Source organism: Stegodyphus dumicola, chromosome 6 (assembly GCF_044657685.1).
Source record: "Stegodyphus dumicola isolate Sdum_Otavi_A_Nest chromosome 6, ASM4465768v1".
Taxonomy (NCBI): Eukaryota; Metazoa; Arthropoda; class Arachnida; order Araneae; family Eresidae; genus Stegodyphus; species Stegodyphus dumicola.
The window spans coordinates 14,413,653-14,432,372 of NC_140773.1; the positions used below are offsets into that span (position 1 = coordinate 14,413,653).

At 33.9% G+C, this 18,720-nt stretch overlaps 1 protein-coding gene across 4 annotated transcripts in view; it reads right to left on the reverse strand.

Annotated features, from left to right (window-relative positions):
- LOC118190132 (PDZ and LIM domain protein 7-like) overlaps positions 1-18,720 on the reverse strand; it is a 188,685-nt gene that overhangs the window by 58,547 nt on the left and 111,418 nt on the right. For all 4 annotated transcript variants that reach the window (XM_085818121.1, XM_085818119.1, XM_085818120.1 and 1 more), the window contains exons 3-4: positions 13,390-13,504; positions 2,441-2,616 (exon numbers count right to left, since the gene is read on the reverse strand). In XM_085818121.1, coding sequence (XP_085674247.1) covers positions 2,441-2,616; positions 13,390-13,504 — 291 coding nt within the window. The remainder of the gene's footprint in view (positions 1-2,440; positions 2,617-13,389; positions 13,505-18,720) is intronic.

Genomic DNA, 18,720 nt, shown 5'->3' on the forward strand with positions numbered 1-18,720 from the left:
GAAAATTAGACGCATTTTTGGACGTTTTGGTCGGGTCCTCGCATAACTGTAAACAGATTCCTGCATGTAACTCTAACTGTATCCGGCCCTATATGTAACTGCAACTGTAAAGCCTGAGTAAAAACTTTAAGGCCAGTAAAAATGCTTGAGAAAATGGAAGCATTTAAACTGAGGAATGAAAATACCATTTGATGGATAATTATTAAGCTTAAATAAAAGTAAAAAAAGTAGAAAAATTAATTTACAAGTATTTTATTATTAGAAAATATTACAGAACATACATATGAATATTTGAGCCTGAGTAAAAACTTTAAGGCCAACATAGAAAATAACATACAAGAAAAAAATTACGAATTCTTAGAATGTTGTGCAAGAGCCATTTCTTCGAATTACTTCAAATATTATTGTTTTCATGAATGAAACGAGTTTTTGACAAAGGGTGGGGTCGGTTTCATACCATTCATCTTCGATAGTAAATTTCAGCTCTGTTGTTGATGTAAAATTTCTCCCATTTGCATAAACTCTTCTTGCTAAGTCACCCCAAAGGTTCTCGATTGGGTTGAGGTCATGTGATCTAGCTGGCCATTTCACAGTTTCAAAATTGTTGACTTGGAACCAATTTTTTGTGTAACTACTGGAATGTATTACTGGAATGTATTATTATTGTAAATAACCACATGTTTCTCAATATTATGTGTTTACAAATTATGCTTATAGCATTTATTTCTTATCAATGAACTTTATAATTAATATTATTTGAATCTCTTTTATTTCCTTTTACATTTTCTCAAAAATTTTTACTGGCCTTAAAGTTTTTACTCAGGCTGTAGATGCCTTTCAGAAATTTCGAGAAATCGAAGATACTGGAAATTTCTCAACGACCTTGAGAAAACTGTATAAGATTAGAGAAAGCATCATTTCTTAAATTTTAGTTAAGAGTTAACTTCGGAGTACTGAGAGATCTCCGTGCAGGATTCGCTGTTTAAGTCAGATTTGCATCGCGTTGGCTTTAACGTTATTGGTAGTTTGAAGTGTTAGCTACTGATTGTGGTCTGTGATAATAAGAGATTTGTACGAGTAATTTTGTGAAAGTTCCAGTACTGCAAATTGTTTCTTTTGGGAAAATAAATGGTACGAAGCTATATGGGTTCTGTGTGCATTCAGCCCATTATGACCCCGTATGCACGCAACAATAATGTACGAACTGTTAAGAATATAAAAGCTTTTGTACATTTGCCAAAAATGCATATTTAACTCATTTTTGTAGTTGGAAGTACGAGGGCATTTCAAAAAGTAAAAATACAATGGCTCGCATTCCTTAAAAAAAACATTTATTTAGAAAACGTCAGTTACATCTTATTAACTGGATTATTTATTATTTTTCGACATAATCACCCCCCCCCCGTTATCCAAACATTTGTTAAGTTGGTGCACAAGCTTTCGTATCCCACAGTCATAGAAGGTTGCCGCCTGTTGGAACCCAGCACGCACACAATTTCCTGTACCCTAACTTGACAGTCACAACTTCATAAAGAGTTGTCATCGACACTTCCGGTATGATCTGATGCAATTCTTTCAATTTGAGACGTCCATTCGCACGAATTGCTTCCTTTGTTCTCTGAAGAAGGGCATCAGAGATCACAGATGGCCGACCTGTTCTTTGTTCGTCATGAACATCGGTCCTACCTTCAGAGAAATGACGACACCATTTTGTTGCATTTTGTCGATTCATAATGTTCCCATAAACAGAAACAATTTCTTTGTGAATATCCCCTGGTCGCTGACTTTTTGCATGAAGAAAACGTATGACGGAGCGGACTTCGCGTTTGGCGGGATTCTGAATCGGCGCAGCCATTTTAAACACGACCTACTCCAACCAGAATCAACGTTGAAATGCCGAACGACCGCGAGGAGAAGGCTAACGGTTCAATGTTAACACCTGTGTTGCCAACTTGCTCACCAAAACTTTTCTTTTCCTCTGGCGTACGGTGTATCTTTACTTTTCGAAATGCCCTCGTATATGTCTGCGACCAACAATGTTGAAAGTAAAGGCCGCATAAGGAATTCTATGGACACTGTGGAACACGAACCTGTTTTGGTTTGGGCCAAGCCGTTTTTTTTCCGGTTAGGTTAAAGTAAGCCGATTGATTAAGGCAAAGCAACTCGAAGGCTATCTGCCTGTGAGGAAGGATGCCTTCAAGCAGGGCGTTTTAAAGAAAAATCTGGCACGTATTAACTTCATGTTTTCGGACTGGCCAAATGCGGTCCAAGTACAGATCATTGGTTGGGCTATTTTTAATGAATGAATGTATAGAAACTTGATTTTCGTTTTCTCGGTTAGGAAAATAAAGCTAACACATTCGTGTTCCTTATTTTACAAATTTTCAAAATGCCATGACTAAATGTTATTACTTAGTCCACTAATTATAGTGGTTCTTACCCTTTAGCTCCGGATGCCAGAACTTCAGTATGGGCCGAGAGGGTGTCTGCTATGTTGTTCATGGAATAGAGAGGAGCTGGGGTGTTGTATTGATTATTCACTAAGATTTTTCCACCGCCCAAAGGAGCAAAAGGTCTAGGAGTCACATTGTGTTTGCTGCCGATTGGTGTAGTTTCCTGGGATTGAAACAATTAACATTATTTTTCACATAGCAAATCTTAATAGTTTCTATTTTACAGCAATCATATACTTATATAAAATAATAATAAAAAAATTACCATTACGATCAATGCCATCAGGCGCGAATTAAATATCGAACTGATTAATATTAACATTCATTTTATTTATTTATTTACTTATTCATTTATCGTTTACAGCTGCGTAGCACATTATTTGGATCACAATGAATGCTTTGACGAAAGACTACTATGTACGTGGAAAGCAAAATTATTTGAGCAACTCTCGCAAAGATAATTCCTTTTCTACTCTCTCTATCTATACAATACTTTATGTGACGTACACTCTGCACAGAAAAAAAGGAAGGGGGTGGTGAAATTTTATTTACTGGGCCGTTTGACGAAGTTTAATTTGTGTTTCCATGTTTCACAAGCGTGACTTCGAATGTATATTAGATTTATAGCATTGTTCTAACGCAGGTATATTTCGTCATCAAACCGGACTTTTTTCTGAAATAATATATAAATTTCTTTCTATATTTCGATTCTACTACATGAATTATGCTTAAATATTAATTTTGTAAAATTTGATGAGATATTTACCGAGAAATTAAAAAATTTATCTTGTCAGCTTGCGCGGAGAATAAGTCCCTTGGCGAAATTCTTAATTTACGGTAACCTATAATAACATAATAATTTTCTTTTCAATTTCATTGGGTACGAGCCGAAAAAAAGTACTTCTTTCAAATAATTTTAACACAGTACGTAAACCAACCACATTTGGTGTTATTATCGCTTATAACAATTACGGCAAATTTCAAAACGCGTCAGTATTAAAATTCACGTACTACATCTTGGGAAACTTTGTGTGTGTGTGTGATTATGGCAAAGCCTCGAGGGCTATCTGCCTAAAGGGAGGGATGCCTTTCGTGAAGGACTTTCTAAGGGAAACTGGCTCGTATACACGTTACACATGGGGAAAACCACGAAAACACCCATGCAGCCAGCCCGTTCGCGGGATTCGAACCTCGGACCGAACTACCAGTGTTTAGCGACTTTACCGCTCGGCCGCTGGTGGGCTCCTTGGGAAACTTTGAATAAAGAAACTGTAATTTGTTTCGGGTATCCCTAGAAATATAACTATTTTAAGAGGATGGTATAAATTTTATAATTAAAAAGTGTTTTCAAAAAATTAATAAAAATAAAAAATAAAAATTTAAAAAATAAACTAGAAAATATTTGGGAGTTTTATATGGACTCATCTTAAATTTCGAACTGTGAAAGGAGGAATGCGATATTAATAAATATATACCAAAGTCAATTAACATAGAGGAGCTAAAATTTTGAGATCTAATTATTTAAAAACTACGCTTGCGATTTTATAAAACTTGGCACATAATTTGAGTCTGAGAATAAAAATACGAAAAAAAAAAAATGGATATGACTTTTAGAAAAAGTTTTTTTTTTCTTTTTTCTTTTTTTTTTTTTTTTCAAACAGAACTGTCGCCCTCCCCCAGCTTGTTTTTGTTTTTTATGCAGAGTGTAAGTGTTGAATATATTGGGAACACGGGCATTTTTATTCACGTCTGATCTTATAGATCGCCTTTGTATTTTTGTCCTTCTGTAATCAATTATTAAATGATTATGAAAATGACTGCGCAGTTTACTTTTAATTACACAATTCAGTATAATTCATTGACATTATGAAGTTTCATTTTCATTTGTGACTGCTATTTAGTTTTACAAAAGAAGTACTATTTCAAACTCTGTTGCCATTTTCGAAAATTAAAAGTCTATTCAATCAGAAGCAATAATACTTATTCTATTTCTAATCTCTTTGCAAAAGATAATCAATGATTTAAATAAATATGAATGAAATATAAAATGAATAAAAAGATATAGGAATAAAAAATAAATACAAAATGAATTAAAAGATTGATGAATTAAAACAAATTAAAGATCAATGAATAAATAAATAAATGTAAAATGGGAATAAAAAGGAAAATGAATAAAAGATAAATATAAAAAATAAGATCAATGAATAAAAATTACTAAAACACTTTTAGAATAAATACTTTTTTTCAATTTTTTAGTCAACACCTCATCAAAAAAGATTAAAATATCAAAATTAACACCCTTTTTATCTACTTAAACTAAATTAATAATTTTTCGGTTTTTTAATCTTGCTGGCTGATATTTCGTTAACTATTCACAGTTAAGTAAAACGAATGATTGCACTTACTTCTATAAATTAAATAGTATATATATAAGCTATAATTATTAGTTTTTAATCTATATATTTAATAGTTCATAATATACGTGCTTCATTTCCAGTATTTTAGACGAACTAGGTGAACACTACATTTGGCGCTACATTAATTAAATATATTAACTCAAGGCAATAACCTTTAGTTAACTGTCGCTTGGGAGATATTTAAATGGTACCTTCCGAAAATGAGTTCTTTAGCGCTAACAAAAGTTGCTTATGCTTGAAGCTGGCTTTAATGATATATATCAAAACGTCTGTCGTATAAGAAGAGAAAAAACATAAACATATAATTTAGTAACTTGTAAAAATGATAAATTACAAAGTCCGCTGTGTCTTCAATTGAATATATGTAGATATTATAAATATAAAATTTCACTAAAATGGAAAATTAGATCATTAGTGGTCAGTTCTGGATTTTTGCCCGAAGAAAAAGTCTCATCTGTTAAGTTTCTGCTATGTGTGGTGCTGCCCTCTTGTATAAAAAAGGAGAAGCTTAAAATAAAATGCATAGTGGCGCCGTCTTTTAAAAACATTAAAAATCAATGCAATGCATCTCCTTCAGAAAATACGGCGCTGAAACTGTGTTAGTTTTATAAGAATAACCGATGGAATTCTTTTATTTAATGTAGAATTACTAAAACTGTGCTGCATTTTTTATTACATAATATTTAAATATAATCCTATGACTCACGGAAATTTCACTTTTTAATACATACGTAAGTACACATTTTAAAACCTCTAGATTAAAGAGCATATTATTATCCTGAAAAAAACTAGTAGAAATGAAGAGATATAGAATAATTTAATCTACAAAGTATAGAATGCAATTATATTGAGTCCTCAAAAGCGTTATTTGCTTTGGAACGGTCGAGTGTCGTTCATGAAATGGCTGACTCATGTAGGTCAATATAAAAGAAAGAATGAAAAAGGCACGTAAAATTTTAAGAAGTCTGATTGTTTTATGTGACAAAGGAAAGAGTGGTAAAGCAATATATTATTTATCGACATTTCTCTTCCGATCCCCATAAAAGATGCAGTTACCAGTTGGTGAATTAATACCATTGGTCCTGGCTTTCAAAATCTACAACAAATTTTATACTTTACAGTAGGTCAGTAAATTATAGAACTAGACTTCTTGACTACATTTCAAGTAATCTAACAGCCCTGAAAAAGTAACCCGTTTGGATGTAACCGAACTATTGTATCGAACGCCATCTAGTGGCAACGATAACAAATTACAATCAATCAACCTCCGCCTGCGATCGGGTTAGTTTTTCAATATTGTATCTCCGTGACTCGAACGTTAATTCTAAATGTTAGGTACTCCGTTTTGATGTATGTTCTGTTTTGATGTATATTTTCTTTGTAACTGCTTTTGGGCTCTATCAATAAATACTTTTAGAGCTAGCCGGCGTTTGTGGTTATAGAAGAATGGTTACAAAACGTTGTTTATAGAAGTTTGCAAAATGTAACAAAAGTTATAAAACAGTGTTACAAAATGTAACAAATTTGTATTATTTAAAAAAATGTTGTTTACAGAAAAACGGTTACAATGTCATAGGATCCGAGGATCACTAATGTGTGCGTCCTTACAATATAACCTTTATGCAGTAAATAGTGTTTATACATGGTGAAACTATATTCTGACTTTTGCATATAAGATTTTTAGGAAACTGAATTGTAACGTATACCTTTTTCTTTACCTCAGAGGTATCTTTACAATACGAAAAATACAATACTTTCGTTTAAAAATAAATGTCAGTTAAAAATATGAGCCAACATCTCTTCGATGTATATTTATATCAACGAAGATTTTGTCCGATTGAAAGGTTTTCGGATTAACACCTGTTCTTGTTATTGGCAGAGAACCAACGAGGTTAGGATCAACGTGTCTCAAAGATTATGAGATAACACAGGAGATGTAGCAAGTCTCAAAATATACAAAGGCTTCTGACAATGTCCTCTTTGATGATGTATCTCATTCTAAACAATGTAGAAGCAAGTTTTTACCGGTACGGAGTCTGTCAATAGGATACACTCCTGTTGCTAAATGTAGGTAAGTGACTTCTCTTTCTTCGTACATCTGCTCGTTTTATTTATTCGTTTTATGAATGGTAAAGCCTGCATTGTAAATTCGAAGTGCTTATCATATGTGGAAATTAAATACAGTACAATTCTATCATCCGAATCGCTTTCAGAATTTAAGAAAAAAAAATTAAGATGGAAACGTAGTGTTGGACAATCAACGATTTCAGATATTAAAAGGAGCAAACCTACACTTTTAAACTTCTTGAAACGAAGCTTGAAAACGAAGAAGGAAGCTCTACAAGAAAATCAATGAAGGCAGAAACAAACAAAAATTTAGATGTGGTTTTCAAGTGGGTTTTTGCAGCAACGTTCTACGGGAAACCCAATTTCGGGTCCGTTTCTTTGTGAAAAAGCTAAGATCTTAACTCAGAAGCTTGGCTGTTCATTCTTTAAAGCAAATAACGGCTGGCTAAGAAATTTTAAGTGCAGGCGCTGTGTCGATCAAATAGCTTACTTTGACCGAGATGTTAAGCATGCCTATCAACACTTGTAAGTACTGTACAATACGCTATAATACAGAGGCTGTACACATTTTTTAGACAATGTATATTGTATTCACAAAACTAAATTACATAAAATTCTTGTGTTTTAAATGTTCTATTTGACATCCCTTATACTGAACTATCTTTCGACACCGCAATTTCCAAGATAACAATGCCTTTTGAAGTGGCAGAAGAGGTATTCCATCCCATTCCTCCCGAACAGCTTTCCAGAGTCCTGTTAGGGTTTCGGGACAACGTTTGGATAATGCAGTTTTTAAAAGTCCGAAAGCACAAAAATCCATAGGTGACACATCGGGAGATTTAGTAGGGATATAAGTGAAGGGTATGGCCTTGACACCAGTTTTTTGTTCCATTTCTTTTAGGAAATTTACAGTGGATTTTGATGTGTGACTGCCAGCTTTGTCCTGATGGAGTCTCACAGATTGATGGCACTGTGGGTAAAGCGATGGTATTTCATTCAGAAAAATTGGCGACAAAATCTGTTCCTGATAGTATTTGGAGTTAATCTTGACATTTTTTGCACTCTCTTTATTTGTAATTTGCCATTATAAGAAAAACCAGCAACAATCATGAATCCCTTAGAAAAACTTTCTTTCGAGTCTTTGAACCATGTACTTAAATTTTTTTTCTCCCCTTTTATTATAATAAATGGGTCTTTTTTTGTTACAATCATTTAAGTACACCCACGCTTCATCTATTGTGACAATTGTTTCCCATTTTTCTTTGGATAAGTGTTTCTCATATAGAATTCTGCAGCGTGTCCTGGCGTTGAGCGATATGCTTTGGAAGAAGACGATGCACATTGCTTTTTTTCGCTTTCTTAAGATTTAAATCAACGTTTATCATTTTGTTTACAGTGGACACCGAGCATTTTAATGATTTTGCAACTGTCCTTTGACTAGGGGGATTTTCTTTTAACATTAAACAACGTACCTTTGCAACAGTCGAAGATGTCCGTTTTTTCCTTGGATACTTGTTTGGAATTTTTGTCCCACTTGAGGCTCCAATTTGACGTTTTTTTCCTTTCTTGTTGATGACATTACCTATCGACGCTTTAGATATCGCAAAACCATGACTCTCACATCGTTTTTGGATAACGGAGTATGCATATTTCTCTTCGGAAAGAGCGTAAATCTAGCCTTCGAACCACTGCTCTGTTAAATTCGCCATTTTGAATAAAAACAACTTTCAAGCCACAGACGATAATTTTGACTTTTAAAAACATAGTACAATTGCAATTACTTCTTTTGCAGCAAACGATTTTTTATTACCGCTTACCAAAATCGTCTAAAAATGTGCGAACAGCCTCTGTATAACATGTACGTAAAAATGTTGCCTTTTCATTTTAATTAATTAAAACCTCTTTTTCTTTAAAAATAGTTTTTTTCAACATACAGTAATTGATTAAAGTGAATACAGTAATTGATTAGACCCTTTCCTTGGAAAAAATCCAACTATCCGAATTTTTGATTATCCGAATGGGATCCGGTCTCAATCGATTCGGATAATTGGAGGTCTACTGTGTAAGACTTGTTGGTAGGATTCTACTGCTAGAAAGCAAGGGTATAAAAAGATATAAATTAGAGGTAAAAGTCTGATATTCATATAGCTGGTATATCTTTATTATTTCTCAGCAGGAAGACTAATAAAATAATTTTAATTCTAAGCTTAACTGTAATTCTAAATTCTAAGAATAATTGTAAGGATAATTCTGAGGATAATTGCAATTTTATCGCGAAAAATGTTGAACTGGAGCTGCTGATAAAACTTATTTTACGTTAACCAAATTTGCTTTAATAATTTAAATTATTTTACACAATGTAGACATCTTTCATAGAAATTTAACATTTCTCAAGCAAAACGTTTCATTGTTTATTATATTAATCCTTTTCATAACCATTTTGCAAAAAGGATTTAGTTATTTATTTTAAACAAAGCATATGGACGGCTATTTGCAAAGGCTGCATTCTAGTTTGAACCAAAACAACCCGCCAAAGAACAGATGCTTAAGATATAGCAGCAAGAATCAGCATAGTTTGCGTAAATTTCCGAGGTTATAAATTCCGAAGGTTAGTTAGAACTTACTACTTCAGCTGTAGGAACGAAATTGACTAAGAAGAAGAATGTGCTCACGTGATAAAAACACATACAGTTCGACCTCATCCCAAAAAGAGGAAATTAAGCTGTTGGCGCCATCTATTGACAAAAAGTTAACGCAGCTATGAAATAATTTCTTTAAACTCTAAAGTAAAGACGGATTAGAATTGGGATCACGAACAGTGAAAGATTTTTGTGAATGTGGACTTGTCTAGGATACCTAATAGGGCAACGGAAGATGTTTTAGAATAGATTTAGTTTCAGATAAATGAAAAGACGACTTTTTTACCAGTAGTGTTAGGAATCGGAGAATTTACTTGTTTCTTTTTTCCTAACATAATATTAATTACACGCTCCTTAGAAATTTTAAGCCTGTCAAATTGTATCAGTGTGTATCAAGCCATAATGGCAAGAAATATTGCATTCAAAGAATTCATATCCAAAATGAAGATCTTTAAGTACGTAATTTTATTGGTCGCATAAAAAATAACACGGGAGTTAAATTTCTATAAAATACATACAATTTTATAACTAATCGATAGAAAGAAACGGATGACTACTGAATTCTTATGATTGCACAAAACGAGAGTTATTATTATTAATATTATTGTTATACTGACGAAAGTTTTTTATCTGTGTGCTTCGAATACACAGGTGACGGCGGACGGGGACGCCTGATGTTTAATAGAGGTAAAAAGGCATATGTCCGGCGCCCTCCCCTATCTAGTGGCAGTAACTCCCAGGAGCCTCATGAGGTCACCTCGGGAGTTTATTGAAGAATTTTACGTAATTGTACATGCGACATGCGATGGAGGACGTGGGCACCACCCCTTTACCGTATGGTTAATTGGTGTAGCGCCACGTCCACCAGTATTTATATGCATGAAAAACAGTTACATATTAATGCATAATACAGTCATATGTAGAGACATGTTTAAATATAAAATACAAATACAGATATCATATATACATTACATGAAAACCAATGACTGAGTTTGTCTACATTAAACAGACATTATATATATATATATCAAGGACTGAAACTCTGGTTGCGTTAAAACTTCACTTACTGCGCCTCACAGGTGCGTGTTAGAATATGCTATGGAACATAGTTATATAAATACAGGGGTAAAGCATGGAAGACAGTAACACAAAATTGCATAGGATAACCATATGTGGGAGCATGCTACAACACAGAACACAGTCCCTGATATCATGGGTACAGTAAGCATATGTTACATCAAATCGATACAATAAACCATTGGACAGTTATATGAAGGAACTATGCTAAAATATAAAAAAACATACACAAATATCATAAATATAAAAAACATATAATGAGTACAATCAATAGTTTAGACACTATATTTACATTAAACACACGTTACATATAAATCAATGACTTGAACACTGGTTACATTATAGCTTCGCTTACTATGTTGGAGTTACATCAATACATTTGAACTGTAGTATAGCACATTTTTGTCTTAGACACACATACGCACAGTTTGCAATTTGCAGATTACATTTGGAACAAACTTACAGATACTATTGCGTTTTAATATTACATGTGCCTATGTGGTTTGCATATAGGGTGTAAAATCAGACGCAGAGTTTAGGCGTCCACTCATTACAAATTTCACAGTACTTGTAACGTTATGCAGTTCATATTGCATTGAGCATATGCAAGTGTGCTTAGGCTGCACGGACTGCTTTGGCATAAGTCTGTGTTTAGGTCTGCCAGCTTATCCATCATACGTCCAATTTTTTCGTAATTGTACATGGCCATACAGAGGCGCCGTTTAGAGGAAAGACGAGATCTGAAAGACCTCAGACCGAACTACCAGTGTTCAGCGACTTAACCGCTCGGCCGGTGGTGGGCTCGACTCGAGAGGGAATATGTATTACCTGACACTGGTAGCAATATTATAAGGTACAAGAGAAAGGCACCCTAAAAAAGCAATCCCAGATTTCAATCTCTTTCTCTTTTACGCTATCCTCTCACAAGATCTCTCTTATCGATAGAATTTAAGTGCTTCTATTAGAATCCGATTAAGGCTGTAAAGCCCTAAACACAGAGATCTTTTAAAGAGTCTCCAACCACTATCTTTCCTGGTTTTTATTCGGAAAAAGCAGAATTTTATTTAAAAAAAAAATTGAAACAAAATTTATTAACAACTAAAACAAATTTCATTTTTTTGTAACCCTATTACTCATAGTTTTTTTTTAATTGTTTTAATGATATTTTTTACGTTATCATGAGAATTTTGTAAATTGAAGTACGTATTTAGGATTAATATTTAAGAAAATGTAGCCTAGGCTTCTTTAACAACACCTGGCATACCTTGTAAAAGACGTTTGAGAAGATATACCGGGATCAAATTTACCAGATTAAATTTAAAATTATAATTTAGCATTAAGCAGTTTTATTCAATAATTGTGGACATTCTTCACGAAACTGAAAGATTTGAAATATTTTATCGTCTGGAAACGAACATCTGCGTCACGGGGAAAGTATTCTTCCATTCTGTGTAATCCACTTCCGGGAAAATTCTCATCGGTGACCTCTGAATCATTCTTAAGAATGTTTTTCCGGTTCGTCATTACTTCTCATCGATGATTACAAATAAGTGCAATCGGTATCTGTAGCAAACAAGATGGCATATCGATATCTGTAGCAAACACAGATGGATGCTAACTTTTCATGTTATTTTCTATGCATACTGTCACGTTTTTTACTTGAAAATTTTACATCAAGGGTTTTTAACCTGTTTTGTCCTAGGCACACCTTTCGCTATTGCTAGAAGATCATTCCCACACCCCAAACTTGAAAAACATATGTATGTATTAATCTAGATTTAGATATTTTTCCAACGTGTTTTATAATTTAAACTGTAGAGTCATTAGGCTATTTTCTAGCATGAGACATGAAAAATGTGCAATGCCTTCGCCGGGACTTTAACCTGGACCTCTCAAATACGCGCCGAGTGTGCTACCGTTACAACACGAAGACACGCTGGAAAGAGGGAGAAAATACCTTATAAAACAATAATAAAAAGTTTAGAAAATGTTGATAAATGCCCAAAATTGAGTAAAAGTAGTTTTTTTTAATATTCATGAGGTAAAACTAAATACTTAACAGATAAATAAAAGGCTGACCACTGCATTCCCTCCCTGAAATTATATATTTCGCTCCAACGCGGAAATTCCACTTTGAATGAGAAGGAACCTAAAATAATTATTTATAGAAAAATGCGCGGACCAGGTTTAGGATCTACTGAAAGTTATTCTTTTTTTAGTTGGTATCTATACAGCATTTAATAAATACTCACTTATCTTTGAAATAAATTCATCGACGAAAACATTTTAAATTATTTGAACTACCACACCACATAATACAACTTCTTTACCAACTCATCAATTTTGTTGAGTTATAAGGATTTTTTAATGCATTGCATAAATACGACTCTTATTTTAAAACTTAAAACTGCATGCCACTTTCCAAGAAAAGGGAGGGGTATGGTCTAATTTATAAATGCAAATTTACATATTTTCGCGCATTAGTTTAAGGTAAAAACAATTTGAAGACCTTTTTTTTAAAAAAATTCAGTTATAACTTATTATTTCCTCATAGCTCTTCAAATAGTTTTACAATAAATCTACACAAATGATAAACTCTTTATAGACTCTGAAAGGTATCACTCATGAGATAGGTGTTCGCGTTTGAACAGCTGTCCGCGGCGCCTGTCGCGCGAAAAGTAAATACCGACAGCTGATTCATTTTAAGAAAAGGCGACTAAAAAAAAATGACCAAACCTGTTTTTTAGCAGCAAGAGATGTCTTGGTATATAAAGTGTTAGCAGGGGGCGTGGTAACTGTTGGCAAATCACCAATGGGTGTCACTGTAGGTTTCCATACTCTGACTCCACCCCTGGAAAAGAAATATTAGTAGTACAATAAGGATACTGCAATAAAACTTATCAGTACAAAAATCAAATGTCAAGAGATAATAAAATATTTTATATTTACATTTATGTTTCAATATAGCACTGCTACTCTATGGAAAGTTTTCAAACAGCACGACTGATTTAAAGTTCAACAAACATTGTTATTGTTCTGTACAATCCTGACTTTTATTGTGATGTCCTAATCACATTAAAAGGAATTGTCTCCTTTTTTAACGCGTGACTTCGTAGTGTAGCTGGCAGCACGTCCGGCTAACAACAGGAAAGTTCGGAGCTCGGATCCTGACATCGTTGATTGCTCATGTTTACCACTCCAAATATTTGTCCACCAGCGGCCGAGCGGTAAAGTCGCTGAACACTGGTAGTTCGGTCCGAGGTTCGAATCCCGCGAACGTGCTGGCTGCATGGGCGCTTTCGTGGTTTTCCCGATGTGTAACCTGTATACGAGCCAGTTTCCCTTAGAAAGTCCTCCACGAAGGCATCCCTCCCCTTAGGCAGGTAGCCCTCGTGTGTTTTGCCGTAACTCAACACCTACTCCAAATAAATGTCACTTACGTATTATCCCAACCACTCTGGCGCAGTTTGGCGAGTTTTACGGAAGAAAAAGAACAATTTCTTTCATTGTAAAAACTTATATACAATGGCTAGCAAAAGTGTTGCTATACGAGTTTCAGTGAAATAATGCTTTATGCATTAATAAAAATTAATATTTGAGAATGAGAATAGTTTAATAATATCTATAAATTTCTCTTAGTAAAAATACATTAGTTATTTTATGAACATAGTAAAACATTTTTTGGAAAAATCAATAGTCAAAAAGTAGCAGAAAAGTTACCCCACAAAAGTCTTCGTTCACTTTAAAGAAATCTGCACATATTAATAAATAATGTAGTATTTCTATTAGTTAGGATATTGCAGGATATTCGGCAGCACTTGTGACAGCTTTCAAACGTCTGAGCGTAGAGGTCATTAGATTTTTTTTTATGGTGTGTGTGTGTGTGATATCTACATTAATGTCCCCCCCCCCAATCTTCCAGCATTTCTGTTTTTAGTTCGGCTCACGTTTTTATGTTGTGTCTTCGTACTACTTGTAATTAATTCTCTCCAGATGCGTTCTATCGGTTTTTAATGTAGTGATTGAGATGGTGATTTTAGAACTTGTGAAGGATAATTATAGACATATCAAAGGTGAACGTTGAGGGCCATGTGCTAAGAATTTTTATCCTGATAAAAAAAGATGTTTTCAATATCTAAATTTTAAGAGGATAATTTTAAATTATTTAAAAAAATATTTAAATAAAAAGCATGGATCATTATGTCATCAATAAATATTTTAATTACCTAATCCTGATGTTGACATGCACCCACGCAAAGGACACCTCCACCGCCATGCTTTACTGTACCAACCAAGGCTTTAGGATTAAATTCCTCATTTGTTTCCCTTCTCTATAATATTATATGCCCATCGGAACCAAAAATGCTAAATTTGCTTTCATCTACAAATAAGACATAGTTTCAATACACTTCGCGCTTATTTACCATGATTTTGCGTTAGAAAGAATAAGATGTAGAGTCATTAGGTTATTTCGAAGTTGGAAAGATGAAAAATAAGCAATGCCCTCGCCAAGACTCGAACCACGGAACTCTCGAATACGCGCCGAGCGTGGTGACCACTACACAACGAATGCACGCTAAGAAGGCAGGAGGAATACTTTATAAAGCTTTCTTTTTTTTCCATTTACAAAAGGTTTCTTTCGAGCAGAGCACCCATGTAATCCACCTGATCTGAGTACTCGTCCAATAGTTTTAAATAAAATTAAAGTGTGTAACAGACCTATTTAAGTGTAACTGAACTATTTTATTCACGCCATGAACTCATGAACTGTAACCGAACTATTTTATTTAAACGCCATCTCGTGGCGATATGAAAAAACGTCAGTCGACCTCCAGCCGCCATGATGATAGCTTACTATGTTATGTTATTCTCAATGTTTGATGTTCCATTTGGTATAAGTTTCATTTTTATGTATATTTCTTTTGTTTGTAACCGTTCTTGCGTGCTCTGTTAATAAATCCTTTTAAAGCTAACGGGCATTAGTGTTTTTTGAGGAACGGCTACATCACATTGGCGCCCAACTAAATTTGAATCCAAAATGGCGCAACAAAATGTTTAGAATTTCTGTTTGGCTTTAACAAGTTCTTACTCCCGAATTTAACTTTTAGTTGCTGGATATCGGCTCAGTTTCTTTTCAGGTTTGGACTGCTGGTCAAAAATTCTAGAAACCAATTCTGGAATTAAAATTTTCATACCGTGCTGCTAGCACATCGAATCATCAACTGGACAATTTCAACGGAAAAGATAAGTTTCGTTTACATTATCGTTTAATCTGAGTTTAAAGTTCTTTTAAACTGATTATTTATTATAAGCTGCTTCTTAAAGCAAATGTAAATTCTTTACTGAAATCTCATTTATTGATACTACATAAGAGTATTAAACGAAAGCAAACGGCTCTGTTAACCAAACGTTATTTCTTGAATTGTAATTTGTTATTTTAAAATGTTAATGCGCATAGTAAATTAATTTGTGAATAATATTGTTTCACTGAATACATGTTTTGATGTTAAAGTTTGAATATATTCATGGACGTTGTTCATTAGAATTTATTAGTTTCGATTCTGACATACAGCAGCAGATGTTTTCCCCCCGCGGAAATGTTTAGACTAGCGATGATTTATGATGTGTTTACGTCAAATGTTTTATTATTTTTATTTCCTTTGAGTGCTGTTGTTCCTTATTAAATGTTTTATTCTACATAAAATAAAATATTGTATTTGTTGATTTATCTTTCGACGAACATTTTGAGAAAATGATTATAGTATAATACTTTAAGAAAATACGATTGTTTTCCTTTAATGAATGCATGTCTTGAAAATATTTCTTGAAGCGAAAGAAAATAATTATGAATAAAATCGAATGACTATTTAAATAAAGTAAAAGAGTTACTAAGTGTGTGTTGCTTAATCAGCTTAATATTTTGTTAAGATTAAGATTTCGAAGAATTCAGCTTAAATATAAAAGCTTATGGTAAGACATTTACGTATGTTTTGTATGTTTTGCTAAGTAGTAAACAATTTTTGAGCAATCTATTATATGTTATTTTCTTGATACAAGTTGAATTTATGAGGGCATTTTATGATATTTTTACGACTCCGAAATAATAAACTTTGTGAGTATTATTGTTTACATTTATAAATACTGTTTAATAGTGGTATATAAATGTACGAGTAACATTGTTTACATTCATACATGCTGTTTAATAGAGGTATATACATTTTACTTAAAGGTATAATTATTAATTCTAAAATACTGTATTGTGAATAAAATCGAAATAACAACAAATTCAACTTCATCTTTTCCCTCCCCCCTGACCTCTCATATAATTATGGCTTACCTTGCCAAAGCACGAAAAGAGGATTTAAAAACTCTCGCTGCAGAACTGGGTTTCACTGTAAACGACACTATGCGAGTAATAGATCTTAAAGATCTTATTGTCAATTCTGACACTTATGATGAGGCTTTTACCAGGAATCTTCTGGAAACTTTAATCGAAACTAGACAACAAAAACAACGTGACAGCTACGATCTGGAGACACGTCAAAGAAAAGAACAAGAACTTTTATTAGAATTGGAACGTTTAAAATTAAACCTGGCAGCTGCTAGCTCAAACCCTAACTATGCCGCCTTTGCTTCAAATGCAGCTATTGGAACAAATATTCAACACCTAATCCCTAAATTTACAGGAACTTCTGACATTGTAACCTACCTGCAAATTTTTGAAAGACAATGTGAGAAAGTTAATATAAAACAAATAGATTACATCACTCATCTCCTACCTCTTCTGCCTATAGACATTTCGCAAATTATTTTAAGAGAACCAAAAGATAAATTAGAAGATTATTCTTACATCAAGAAGATTCTGCTACAAAGATTCAAATTAAATGCTGAATCATTTCGAATTAAACTTACTACACACCAAAAACACCCTGGGTCTTTATGGAAAGATTTTACTTACGAATTAAACAATTATCTGGAAGAGTGGCTCCATAGTCTCGATGTTACAGACTTTGAATCACTCAAAGACTTGGTCCTGACGGATCAGCTTAAAAGAAGAGTCAGTAGTGACGTTAAGGAGCATTTTATTGATACTTGGGGAAAAATAAAGAGTTCATCTGAATTAGTACAGAAATTGGATGATTATGAAGCTGTACGTGTTAAAAATACGAACTATAAAACTCAACTTCCTGGCAGGCGAAACTATTCTTACAAACCGACTAATCCATCCAAACACAAAGTGGAAAATCGAACAAGTGACATACAGGGAACTCATAAAACCTTTTCAAATCGTGTTCAGCAACAAACAGAGGAAAAGCGACCTCCTTTAACATGCTATGGGCGCGGAAAAACTGGTTTTATCAAGTCTAAATATCCAGACTGTAACCCCCCAAAGACTTCAAATTCATCAAATTTTGGCACTATCCAAATCCGATCCTGTTTATCTTCCACTCGGACTGCTGTATTTCTAATTAGTATTGGTGGTGTTTCCGGTACAGCTTTCGCCGACACTGGTGCTAGTCACTCAATTGCAAGTGAATCCCTCTATCATATTCTGCAAAAACAAGATGCAGTATTTGAAAAGACAACACTACAGGTGTCTTTCGCTGATGGTTTGGTATCTGAAAAAGAGGTACTTTGCACCGAACAAATCATTCTTCTCGAAGGCAGAGAGTTCAAAACTCCGCTCCTTGTGTTGCCTGATGCCAAAAATAACTCGACTCTGTTAGGAACTGACTTTCTTCAAAAAGCTAAAATTGTTTTAAATCTTGCTGAAAATAAGTGGAACTTTTCTCATGAACCTCGAAGAAAATATAGCTTCGTGAAACCTCATCAATCCCAAGTACTGGAAGAAACCCCAGTTGTTGTAAACAACTGCCGACTACGAGAAAATGAAGGACAGCAATTAACTCTAGCCCAACGGCTTGCAATTGATGCATTGCTTAACAAATATCACACTGTCTTCAAAGTAGGGGGAGAAACCACTAATCAAAAGCCATCTGGCTTACTTCAAATTCCAGTCTATGCTCAACGTTTTGAAACCTTGTCAATTGATCTTTTCGGTCCCCT